The sequence below is a fragment of the Triticum urartu genome, chromosome 5A (assembly GCF_056163025.1).
Source record: "Triticum urartu cultivar PI428250 chromosome 5A, HENAU_Tu73, whole genome shotgun sequence".
Lineage (NCBI taxonomy): Eukaryota > Viridiplantae > Streptophyta > Magnoliopsida > Poales > Poaceae > Triticum > Triticum urartu.
In genome coordinates this window covers 234,950,920-234,964,678 of record NC_141877.1, presented here as the reverse complement: position 1 = coordinate 234,964,678, position 13,759 = coordinate 234,950,920, and the positions used below count along the sequence as shown (strand labels likewise).

The following is a 13,759-nucleotide window of genomic DNA, read 5'->3' as shown; positions in this document are numbered from 1 at the left end:
GTTGCAACTATGGCGAACTTTAATCTAAACAAAACCCAAAGTCTGAACAGTGCCTTAAGGGATGTATTTGTAGGGGGAAAGAGAGGGGATTTCGTCCCCCTTGGCAAGGTGTGACTAAAACACCTCCAGAGTCATTTCTCCTACAGTACGGACTCTAAAAAATAGCCTATAAGTACTATTTCAGAATTACATGGGTCTGGCCCAGAAATAAGGTGGCGCAGCACCTATATTAAGTTATGGACGAAATTCATGAAAGGACATTTTGTATATTTCGTCCATGTCCTTGTTTGTCATCAAGGAGGCTTCAAAATGCTGAAATCTGCACTAGAAATGTCGTTCTGGTTCCCTTCGTGCGCGCCTTCATCTCCATGATTGATTCTGCTCCAGTGTTCATCCCTCTTGTCCGTGTTAGGCCCTTTATTAGTAATCAACACAAATGTATCCAATTTAGGCAACATCATATTCTTATGAACATTAGAATTGTTACCAAGAAACGGAAATACCTAGTAATTCAATTGGCGTGCATGAGCTCTCGTAATTGGTCCAGTATGTATAGCAGTAGGGGTTGTGGGTGCAACAATGGTATTGATGTTCTCATCTGTGAGGGTATTGTTGTGGTGAGGGAGGCGATTTGGGGGGAAATGGTGGGGAAGATGCGTCCGGTGGTGGTTCCCCTCCTCTTATACAATGGGACGTTTTTGGACGTTTTCCATCAACACGTGCATGCCCACCACCGCGGTACGGTGCACGGGAAAGAGAAGCGGCAAGGCCCACATGTCATACATGGCCCACATGTCTCTCTAGCCCCACGTGTCAGTAACTGAGGAGGTAACGATCAACTACATTGACGCGACGGCAAGGCTCTATTTGCACTTTTGTGAGAGTGGGGCAAATGGGGGAGGGAAAAAGTGAGGAAATTTAGACTCCTTGGGTAAAACTGAGCACAATTAAGCAACTAGGGGCACAAATATAGAAAACCCTTAATTATAAATATTAATTTTCTAAGATATCCCCGTTAACTTTAATCGATATTTTCATCTGCGTGCCCATCATGCTTTCGATCAGATTGCGTTTGGTCATACAGCATCCCGACTATAGCGCATTAGAACTCTGCCTAAACCATGGCTATAGGAAGTGTTGTTCCCTAATACGCGCACATAGTTAGAAATATCACAACTTGTATGAGCGTCGTTGGTTATCCAAATGATGCATTCGCCTGTTATGATTGGACATTCTAAAGATGGTTCTTCATGAACGGGCAGAACACACAGGGAAATATCGAAAAACAAACCAAATACTAAAGACTGAGATGCTTCACTTATCTCTGCTTGTTTGGTTCTTGCTCTGATTGGACGTAGAGGTTGGCCGTGGCCTGCCGTGTAGCCCCTTCATCCGTCCGTGAAGGAGAATTTTGCTACCTTGGATCCTTATCAGAAAGGCAGAATAACTTTGATTGTGTTTTGCATCCACAACATGTTCCTTAGTTGTGAGCATAAAGTATGCATTATGTAGCATGATGCATGTCACGAGTGTAACTACTAGATGTAGATCATAACTATGACTACAACTTGCCATGGTAATTTACATGACGTTGCAAGATGTTTGGACTTATTTATTTGCTTTAGACATCAGTTGTTGCTGGCTGGAGTAGATCCAGCAGCGATGATAGTTGCTAGCACGTACGGATCCCACTAGGGTCCTAAGGGTAGAACTTGTGAAGATGGTACTTCTGCAGGTTTTCAATGTTCCATGAATTTTTCACAGGATTTCCATCTTCGGTTTCTAGCCTGGTAGCCCCCAGTCTAGTAACTTGCACCACCCTAAAACGACCTTCCCACTTTGGTGTCAACTTGCTTTGCACTTTCCCAGACTAAATCTGGCAAAGCACAAGGTCACCTTCCTCGAATCCACGGGAACGGATGTTGCGGCTCTGATAGCGACGCAACCCCTATTGATAACGTTATGCGCGTACAACTGCCCTGGATCAGTTCTCCTCGAGTAAACTGACATATTCATGTCTTCTTCGCTCTTGATCGTCTTCATCATAAGCTCTAACTCGAGGATATCCGTACACGAGTGTCGTGGGGAGTACCGCTTCAGCTCCATGGACAAGAGCGAAGGGGGTTTCTCCCGTCGCTCGATTTGGTGTCATTTTGAGTGACCAAAGAACAGACGGGACTTCATCAGCCCAGCGTCTACCGCATTTTTCAGACTGTCAAAAGTCTGGGTACGGAGACCACGCAACACTTCAGCATTGACCCTTTTCGCTTGTCCATTGCTTCCCGGGTGAGTAATAGACGCATAGCAAATCTGGGTACCGAGTTGCTCACAGTCTGTTGTGAAAGCATCACTCATGAACTGGGTGTCGTTGTCGGTAATGATGCGGTTAGGCACATCGAAACGGCAGACAGCCCCCTGAAAAACTTGATTGCAGACTAAGCAGTGACTTTCCTGACAGGCTCTACCTCAGGCCACTTCGTGAACTTGTCGATAGCCACGAACAAGTACTCGAAGCCCCCGGTAGCACGGGGAAAAGGCCCGAGGATGTCCAGCCCCCATACCGCGAACGGCCATGAAAGTAGAATCGTCTAAAGAGCCTGTGCTGGTTGATGGATCTCTTTGGAGTGGAATTGGCATGCATCACATGTCTGGACTAGCTCTTCCGCATCACTTAAGGTTGTGGGCCAATAAAATCCTTGTCGGAAAGCTTTGGCCACATGTCCACGGGAATCAGTGGACCTTTGTCAAGGGGCGGATGGGGGCTGATATGTCTTGTTGCAGTTTTGCTTTCATTGAAGTGTCATCTCTTCCATCCAACGGCACCAACAAACAGTGGCAGAGATGTCATCCAGTACCTAGCGCACTCCTTAGAGCATCTACGACCATACTTCAAATCCGGCCCCACAAACGCCCACGAACACGCCCGGGCGCGTCCACAGGCAGTGACCGGTCATGCCTCAAATTTACTACTCTGCATCCGGATACTTCATGCTTAAAACCAAGCATGCAAACGAGGAAATACTACGTAGAAATCTATACTACCCTAATTCCCGTCGAAGATGTTCACTATCTCCGTGCCTGGCTCCGGGTACATGGGCGGCAGGCGCAACTCCGGCTCGTGCGGCTCCTCCGACTGCTCCTCATCTGCCTCTACCTCCATCTCTGCGTCGAGTTCGTTGAAAAGCGCATTGGTCGCTGCCCGTTCCTGCGAGATGAACTATCGGTTGGCCTCCACATAACCCTCATCCTGGATAGACTCCAGGATGTCCTGCTGCTCCACCATCTTGGCCGCTTGGATGACCGCGAACTCCGCCTACGCGTCCTCCATGTTGAAGCCCGAAGCCAGCGCCTCCGCCTCGTCGTCCTACGGATCCACCACCTCCATCGACGCCGGTTGTTGCTCCTCCGCCTCTCCTCCGACTTCGGCAAGTCCGAGGGCGGGCCGGCAGCGATGCGGGTGGCGTGCTTCACCAGGATCTCCTGCCCAATCTAGAACAGGCGCTTCGGCGTGAGCATAGCATAAGTCTTCTTTCGCCGATCCATAGCGAAACCGGACAGCGTGGGAAGAGTGGCAGAGCAACGGGAGAGAGGTGGATAGGCTCGGGCTGGCGGCACGAAGAGGGGGGAGGTGGATGTGGCTAGGATTGGGGGACGCTGGCCGACTTTAATAGCTGAATTTGGCCTCATGCGGCGAGCCAAAGCGGTGTCACGCCGCGTTCACACCCCCACCGAAGACAATTCGGTGTGGGACTCCATCATCAATCCAACATGACAAGAAAAATCATTGGTGCTGATCAGCCCGGGCATTTGAGATCTCTTAAAGATAGGCAGTTTGTCTAAGGTAAGTCCAACATGACAGACACACCATTGGTGCTGATCAGCCCGGGCGTTTGAGATCTCTTAGAGATAGGCAGTTTGTCTAAGGTATGCACGATCAAACGTATCCACAGTGTGTAGGTTGCCTAATTCTCATCATATCTTTGACAAATATTAACTCCATCCCAAATTACTTGTCTATATTTTCACTCAATCAATGCCGCCCGCCAGACCGAAGTTCAACATAAAGCACAACAAGATGACATTACAGTTAACATGTTCAAGAAGGGATTCGACGCTTGCTCCCCAGGCAGTCATTAGATAGTGGTGTAAAACATGCTACTGACACTTGACACTCAGACAAGTTCAGGTTTCCTAATCATGGCCATATAACCACCCATACAGGTTCAATCAAGTTCAGGATTCCTAATCATGCACCACATATGGTCTTGCATCTTTAGATGTCGTTATGCAGAAGGCAAATCTCAGATAGCTGTGAATCTTCACGGGCTGGAGCTGGAGGCCTGGAAGGTGCCTGGCCTATGTTTCTCCATCAAACCGGTGAGAGCAGCATCAAACTCCTTCTCGAGCTCCACCTCCTTTGCCATGTACTCTTTCTTCAGCTGCACCTTCTTCTCCTCGTGCGCTTTTATCATTTCGTCCCTTTCAGCCTCAAACTCCTGCACGTCCTTAACCTGGCACTCTATGAACCGCTGTACCTGTTCCTTCCTGCACAAGCATAACACAGGTTTAAATTGATGGTGTTTTTACTATATATTTTTGACAAAGACATGATAAAGTTGAAGAGGACAAGACATGACATGATAAAAAACTGAAGGAAACAAAAACAATATTTTTGACAAACTAAACAACAATATTGACAACGTCCATCACTACAATACACAATTGCAACATTAGAGCATCTCCAACAAGTCTCCTTTCCCATATGAGAAATTGGTTTAGGGGGAGTTGGGCCAAAAATAAACTGCTCCAGCAGGTACCATAAAACTGGTTTACATCATCTAGGGGAAAAGAAAGCCTTCCCGTAAACCTTGTGTGAGATCTCACATTAGGTGAGATCAATGAGATCGATTTTTTCTAAAAAAAAATTTACATGTTCAACATTCTCAAAAAAAATTGTAGACACATCAATGTTTGATGTAAAACCTCAAAAGTTTCAGCTCCTAATTCAACTTACATTAATAGAAACAAAAAAGACAAAATCGGATGTGAATAGTGTCAAAATACTATTCACCCAAAGCTGCCACTATTCACTTTTGAGGAAAAAAATTATCTCTAAATATACATCGAGTTTTGAGCTGATTTTTTTCAGAGTTTTAGACACACCCCACATCAAAGTTGTTACATAATTTCAGATTTTTTTTTTAAATATCTAAATATGAGTTTTGGGGGTTGATCTCACGGTCTCACCTAATGTGAGATCTCATACAAGTCTCCCCCCATAAACCTTCCCCTAAAAATGGCGGGAGGCAACCGCTGAAATTTCAGGCCGCCTCCACGCCCGGCTGCCTCTCCACCATTTGTATCCTAGTTTAAAGAGAAATAGAAAAAAAAAACAAATTTTAGGAGGAGATGTATATAGGGTCTGCTAAAGCACCTCACCTGAGAACTTCCCCTAAATTATATGGACTGGACATTCTGTATATTCAATCATGTTTCATGTGGCGGACCGACACAAAACCATCACACATACCTTAGCCTGCGATTTTCAGTAGTCCCAGAATCCACATCACACTGTCTAGCCTTTGCACGCTCCTCCTGCAGCAATCTCTCAAACTCGCTTTCCTTGTCTTCTGTGGCCTTGTGAATGTTCTCTATCTGATCATGGAAGAATTTTTCCTGGGATTTCATCTGCATAGTATAGAAACACAAGATCAACATATGAGATGAACTCAAAACAAGGAAAAAGACAACACAGGAAATAATGGGAAAGGTTCTGTATTTGCAGAAAACGGACATTACAACAAATCCTATTGAATGTTGAGCATGACTATCTAAGTCATTGGCATGTAATAGTATTTGAAATAAGATATCCCTTTGATGTTTAGATGTATGTTCACAGGCACTAGTGTAACCTTTAAGCAATCATTACCTCTTCCTCATACTCAGAGTGCTTCTCTTTAGCTTTACTCCTGACGAATATATTCTCTTCCATAGTCTCTCGAAGTTTCTGCGTAATAACACCCAGGGTTTCTTCTACAACTTTAGAGCGCTGCTCTGTCTTAACCACCTTGTTCTTCAGATAATTGAGTTGTTGATTATCTTCGCTCATTTGCTTCATCTGGGCCACTACCATCTCATTATGAGATCTCATCTCGTATTTCAGGCGGCTTTTCCCTGAAAATTATGATAAAGCATTTATGTTTAAACTTAGCACAGTAGGCAAATATACTCCCTCAGTTCCAGAATATAAGGTGCATAAATTTCCGTGAAAGTCAAACATATGTATGTTTGACCAGGATTCTAGAATAAAATATCAACATCCTCAATACAAAATAAAGGAAATATTAAAATACTTATCAAGGATGGATCTAATGATACAAATTTGGTGTTACATATATTTACATTTACTCCCTCAGTTCCAAAATACAAGGTGTATTAGTTCTTCAAAAGTCAAACTTGAACATATTTGACCAAGTTTCTAGAAAAAAGCATTAATATCTATAACATCAATTTTGTATCGTTAGATTCACCATGAAAAGTATTTTCATATTTTCTTTATTTTCTATTGCGGATGTTGATATTTTATTCTATAATTCTGGTCAAACAAAAATATGTTTGAATTTCACTTTTTGGTTTAATTTAATATAGTAGTATGGAACAGAATTCATTTTTAATTTAATATAATAAAAAGATAATGCTTTCAGAACAATCACATGATATCGTACCATAAGATAGCAATAAAGCACTAATAAACCAAAGCACATGAGGGCACGAACTAAAACCACATCACTAACCAGTAGGACCAGTAAAACGTATTTTGTGTTAAATAGGCAAAAGATCCTACTCACCAAAAGGTTCCTGCACAAACAAGTGGTGGCAATGATCGGAAATTATAATCAAAATAGCATCAGAAAACTAAACAGGCATGTGATACTATGCTCCAAGTACACTTTGTTCTCATGAGGCTTGTATATAAACATGATCGCAGTTAGTATTGACCATGTTAACATGTCAATACGAGGGAAGAACAGAGATACACAGCTTCACATGTACATCATGTCGCATTAACACCAATCATCATTGGTGGCACCGAATTTAGGAAGAGAAGTTCATTACAGCCAGGTATTTACCATATGAACAAGCAATTGCACAGTCCCATGCATTAAAACGTATGACCACAAGTTAAATATTATACCTTGGCAGTGTCTATTGAAAGTCTCCATGTCTTCCTTTCTGGCTAGGAAACCGTATAATTGTCTCTTCCCACCAGGTAAGAAAGGAACCCTGCGATTCTGCCAAGTGTCCCTGTCTGTTCTTTGATCAATAAAATGCTTATGAAGACGTTCTGCCTCCATATAGCCCACAGCAGAGCTTTCAAATATTAGCACACTCATGCCACGGTGCCCACCTGGACCATATGCATGGCGTGCTTTGGTCGCAGCATAATCACTGAAATACTCAAGAAGTTCTTGGTTGCCCATGCCTAACCACTAGTGAGCATCAATGAAGAGTGAAATCAGAATGCAATAAAACATCATCGTAGAAATCTTGAATAATTATTTTAAACATATGCATTTCAGAAATCCATGTGCCAGAACTATGAGTTGGTTGCGAGATCTTATGTGCCTACCCCAACTTGTTTGGGACTAAAGGCTTCGTTGTTGTTGTTGTTGTTGCAATTAGAAATGCAATGGAATACATTCGTGAACATTCAACTGATCACCAACTACACCTAGTCAACAGATTATATACTTGTTTTCTTTTAATTTGTATTACATTCAAGCATGAGTGCAAGCAAATAACAATAAAGAATAATTATAACAGATTGACCTCGTGTTAAACGAATATTGTGTATTTTAATCCTTCCGAGACAGATTAACATATATGAATCAAAATGCTGTAAAGAGAGAAGAAAAGAAATAAGCATGAAAATATAGCAGTTTTGTTCTTTACTTTTGCTAATATTAGATATGCCATAAGTTTATACATTACAAAAGAAATAGCACATGAGTAAAGGGATGAGGATTTGTGGCTCTCGGGTGCCACACACCCCTATATGAATATAACATCAAAAAATATATTAGAAATTTCAAAAAAATCTTAAATTTTGGGATATGAAACCTGGGTGCCCGTTGTACACACGTGTTCAGTTTCGTGGGGAATGGGTGCCTGTGGTAATGTCAGTAAAAAAGACAAAAAAATCGTATGTGTAGGAAAAAAACTGAATGTGCGTATGTCGGGCCGTAATTCCTACGCCGCGGATACCATGGGCACCCATTCCCCACGAAAATGAACACAGGTGTACAATGGGCACTCACGTTTCATATCCCAAAATTTCAGAATTTTTAGAAATTTCCTGATATTTTTTTAATGCTATTTTCATATAGGGGTGTGTGGCACCCAGGTGCTCGAATGCATTTTCCATGAGTAAAGTTGTGATTACTATTTAGGGTAACTAGAAATCCAGGTGTACAAGCCACACTCCACATTAAACATCATCTAGAAGGGGGGAAACATTGCAACCTACCACCATAGCAATATTATGTAAACAACATCAAATGCCAGTAGACAACATACTTGAAGATACAATGCTAAATAAATATAACACATGTTATGTGTAAAGCTCTTGGCAGAGCTAAAGATAGGTGAACATCACCTTATCATCTTCATCTTTTTCAAGTAGGGTGTTCATCACGATGACCATTGGTGGCCATACTATCTCCCGGTCAGTGCTTTCTCGCAATCCTTTCCATTTCCCAAATTGCTCACCAGATGGTACCACAGAAGATCCCCTGCGAGACATCTCCTCTTCAAGCAATGCAGCCAATTCCCTGTGGAGCTTAACCCTCTTAGAACCCTTTGTTCTAGCATGTGTCACCAAAGATTGCAGCCCTTTGAACCAGTCAATTGCTCCTGGTCCATTTTTGCATGCCGGACAATGCCATTGCCTAGTGTGCTCATGTATCTGATCGACACTTAAGGTATTGATGACTTCAAAAAAACTCTTGAACCACTTATTCATTTTTCGTGTCTCAAAACTTTTCTCAGATGCATCAGAATCATAGTCATCGCTCATATCATCATCATTATCATCATCTGATGAATCCTCAACTTCAGGATTATTCGCCTCAGGGTCTAAACCAGATGAAGCAACATCATCCTTGCTGCTTTCAGGACCAGATGGGCGAGGCCTGGATGCCCACTGCCAACCATTTGCCAGGGGTGGAGTCACAACTGGGTTTGGTGCTTGCAATTCTGGCTCTGTAGACTTTGTTTGTGATGATGCCCTGGGATTACCTCTGGCAGCAGACCTACGATCAGAAGGTTGAGCCCAATTGTTTCCTGAAGAACGTGAAGATCCATTGCCATTCCAAGCTTGACGTGCTGTAGTAGGTGGAGCATTTGAGGATGAACCCCATGGTGCCCATTGTCCCCTCCCAGATGTTTGCCCTAGTTTCTTCTTCTTCTCAATAGTCTCCCAGCCACCCCCTGGATGCAAGACAGGATTATGTATGATTAGATAAGAGTGATATAAACATATTTACATGCATGATGACAACAATAGAAAAAACTGCAGAACAGAATAAGGCTAATGAATTGTTAATCAAAGTCTTAAGATGGGAAGGAGGTACAGGAATTAAGTTGCAGACTTACAAGCAGAAAATATGTAAACATTCAGTAGACTAGCAATTGCAGAGCAACAAGATTTTTAGCAGTAGCAAATATGTCAACCAAAATCCAAACATGGTTAGAATTGTTGAGTGATACATGTAGTGGCAGATTACAGGCAAATATATAAGCTCTTAAGGTAGTATTTGGCAGGAAGCCAAAGTTTAGCTTGGCGAGCTTTACAAAATTAAACTAGTGTCCGGTTCCCAACCATGGTTTAGGCCAGGCCTACCAAAGCCTTTTCTTGGCTGGGTCTCACGTATCAAAGACACATTTGTCACAAGGCAAGTTAGACAAATCGTTTGACCCATTTTGGTATACTTAGGTTATGAAGCTACACCAAGCAGTAACTGGTAATGCATGAGCATGGTACAGGATGGAGCACAATAATATTAAAGAAAACATAGACAGGCAACCAAACAGTTCACAGTATGTATAAGAGCATATAGTGGTGCTGAGCCTAAAAACAAACAAAAGCATATACCGCAATATCTACGAAATGTTGTTATGTATTGTCCAATTTTCTAACTTGAAATTTTCATTCAATGGAGATTTGATACCAGGCAATGTGGTGTGGTGTTTCTCAATGTATTCACTTGATATTGTCGGTCTTTGCGGATTTTTCTATAAACTTGGTCAAACTTTAAAAAAGTTTGACTTAGGAAAATCCTAGAACTTCAATTATTTGGAAACGGAGGGAGTACATTGAGAAGCACCACAGTGCATTACTAGCATATCCTCCGCATCTACACTGAACAGATTAGCTGTGTGCACAAACCATGCAAAACCAAGAACAAGCCTATTGGATACAGATTTAGAACCAGTTCCGACTTTACAAATCTTTCAAGTTTAACCATCCAGAACAGCGCCCATTATTTTTATGACATTCACCTGAAATGCAATCAATCAATAGAAACAAAATGGTCTCAAGGGGGTTACAATTAGGGACGGAGCTGGGCCAGAGGCATCCAGGGCCATGGCCTGAACCTATATGTAGGGTCCAGCAGAGTAGTAAGCCCACCAAGGGCCCAATATCTTGCTCTCAGCAAAGCCCAGACATGAGCAAGGCAGTGAATACATCAATTTGGTCCCGATTCCCAAACTCTGGCAGCTCACTCGCTCGAACTTTTTCCCACTCCTACGTCATGACACGTGCACCGCCTCACCATCGTCGAACTTGGCCCCCAGTGGCTACCTCTGTTGCGCGCCCCGCCGCCGTGCTACCCTGAATCTTCTCCACTGCAGGCATCCACCCGTATGTGTCACGTCATTGCACCCTGCCTCTGCTGGCTGCTGTGCAGCCGAGGGCCAAGGGTCGAGCTGCTGGCTCACTCAACTCCCCCGTCCTGGACTCCAATCCTATTTAGAAATTCTGTCATTGATTTCTATTTCACTTGATATTTGTGCCGTCACTTTTGAAATTATGTTATTGATTTCATAAAGGCATTGGCACTTCTTATATTGTGGACGTCATCTTGGGAGGTTCTGATCAACCAAACTATTGATCTGATACTATTTCCCGTATCCTCTTACTATTTTTTGTACTTAGTCATGTTTTGGGAGTTCAAATTCTACAATGACCGTACAATTGAGCCGTAGTTTTTTTATGATTTCACACAAAAAACCTCCGAGGATAATTAGAAGCTCGTAATCCTTGGCGGGGCGTTTGCTCCAATCCTGGCTAGTCGCTGGTTACAATAGCATTAGTTGCAGGAGTCTCATACACAGGGAGTACACAGCCATTCAAAATGCAAAAACCACAAAGTCGAACCCGCTTAAATGAACACAATGTTCGGAACACCCTGATCTTTCTAACATCAGCATTAAACCAAATTATTCCAAGGAGTTCAACCAAATTGAATCAAAATTCAATGAAAGAAGAAAGAATAGACAAACATTGCAACTAAAAACACTGGACGGCCTCTCAACTTTACTGTTCTAACACCAGTGTTGGATAAAATAATATTAACCGTGTCAAATACTTAAAAAGAACATTCTTACATACCAACCAGTAATATAAGCAGGTGAACAAAGCAAGTTACAGAAGATATCCAAAGCAGATATTAGATGAGCAGATGAAACGTATAACTAACACAAATCACCACCAAATCAAACAGAAAAGCACACAAAAATTGGTATCGCCAAAAAATCCCAGTGAATAATCCGTCCATGATTTTGTATACACGGAAAGATCCGCTTCACATATGAAGCTCACGGAACTAACGGGAACCCCGTCAAAACGAACCCAAACCTAATAAAAAATATTTAAATTAAGGGGAAAAAAACTCCAGGCAGGTAGAATATAGAATTAACAAACGAAGCGACCTACATCCCCAAACCAAACAACCAAGTTCGCAGAGCAGCATTAATCCCTCCTCCTCAGTCATTAACCAGATGCAACAATCGATTCGCCCCACCCAACGAATCCCCCCCCCCCCCCCCCCCCGCACCGCACCGCGCGGATCCTGAAGCACCGACACATAGGACGATAGGCCCGCAACTGACGTAGGGGTAAACCCTCCACCCCCATTACAGGAATGTGACCATCTCCGAACCGCGGTAAGAGAGGGGGATAAGAGAGGGGGGCGCTCACCGGGGTTTTCGCCGTTGCCTGGAGGCCCGCCGCCGCGTCGATCGCCGGACATCGCGAGGGTTTGCGTCGTCCTCTGCTCCGCCCGCGATGTGGGTTTTAGGGGGGAGGTGACTCTAAATGAACTGTGAGACCCCGGAGGGAGGGTGGGCGCTATAAAAACTAGGCAGGTGAGTGGGCCGGTACCCTCAGAGCGAGAGGTGACCGCACCGCGCCCGCACAAGAAAAGCTCGTTTCCCTAGCCCGTTTCGCGTTTCCCGGACGTACCCTGACACTTACCAGTGGGGACGGGATATGGGCCCCAAGATTCAGTTGCCGTGGTCGTTGGGGCAACAAGTCAACTACTCAACTTCATGGAAACCCCTTTCGAATGGACACGTTAAAATCTATTAGAACATATGTCCGTGCGTTACAACAGGAGATAAAATTATCATGTTTATCAGAATATTCACCAGTGTGAGATACCAGCCTCTGGATGATGCCACCCAGCGATGGTAGTGGGGCAAATGAGGTGGGCTCCTGTCTGATGGCGCCCAAGACAGAAGTGCATTGGTGCGGGAGTCGGCTAGTTAACGTGGTAGTTGATGAAGATGTGATGTTATGTCGTGTGCATGCAACCATGCACACACCTTGTCACGTCCACATCTGCCTATCTAATGCTACCGCCTTGGATTTCATATGTCTAGGTTATTAATAAAAACTTTCATTAAAAAATAAAAAGGGTCATAATAATTAGTGCGTCTGTCTTTCTTTGGACATCTGACGAGAGGTACATGATAGAATCAATATTGACGGCATGCCGACATATTGCAATATATCGGAGATGGATGATTGGGGTCCGACATATGCTCCATGAACTCTTTGGCATAGAGTTCGTTTTCTCCTTTGCCTGAAATTACCTTTCTCCTAAATTTTTAATAGATTCTTTTTTCTGATTGTAGGCTTATTTTATACGCAAAAGCAAGAAAAATTTGGATATCGAACGCTTAATCGTCAAAGTCAAAACTCATTGAGAATAGGGACGTGCAGTTCGACAAAGAGAAGTTAAGTAATGTACTACGAAACAGGAAAACAAACTTAGTGGGCTTGTGCAGCGAACACTTTTTCTTAAGAAAACTCTCTTTCACAATAAGACCGCGATGGTTATTTCTCTTCGTAGTCATTCCTATGAATCGCCTACGTGTAGAAAATAGTGGGCTGACCCAATACTGTACATTTTTTATTTGTTCAGTTTTTTCCCATTGCCTGCAGCCTGGCTTTTCTTCAGTTTTTTGGCTTTCCTTTTTCCTATTTTATCTTCCATTTTCAGTGTTTTTTCTTTTGTTTATGTATGATTCCCTTCATTTTTTCATTTCAGGTTTTCATCCTTTTTTTCATTTTTCTTTTTTCAACACTTTTCTACTTTTTTCACGCATAATCTACATCTTGCTTATACATAACGGACATTTTTATTGCATATGTTGAACATTTCTGAAATACATGGTTAACATTATTTTAATA

At 42.8% G+C, this 13,759-nt stretch overlaps 1 protein-coding gene across 1 annotated transcript; it reads right to left on the bottom strand.

Annotated features, from left to right (window-relative positions):
* Nucleotides 1-4,054: 4,054 nt before the first annotated feature.
* On the bottom strand, nucleotides 4,055-12,418 carry SGS3 (XS domain-containing protein / XS zinc finger domain-containing protein-like protein). Its single transcript, XM_048673115.2, has 6 exons — nucleotides 12,263-12,418; nucleotides 8,657-9,489; nucleotides 7,196-7,490; nucleotides 5,930-6,174; nucleotides 5,531-5,688; nucleotides 4,055-4,545 (listed from the first exon to the last, which is right to left on the bottom strand). The coding sequence occupies exons 1-6, from the start codon at nucleotides 12,312-12,314 to the stop codon at nucleotides 4,320-4,322; spliced, it is 1,809 nt and encodes a 602-aa protein (XP_048529072.1). The 5' UTR covers nucleotides 12,315-12,418; the 3' UTR covers nucleotides 4,055-4,319.
* Between the last annotated feature and the right edge of the window lie 1,341 nt (nucleotides 12,419-13,759).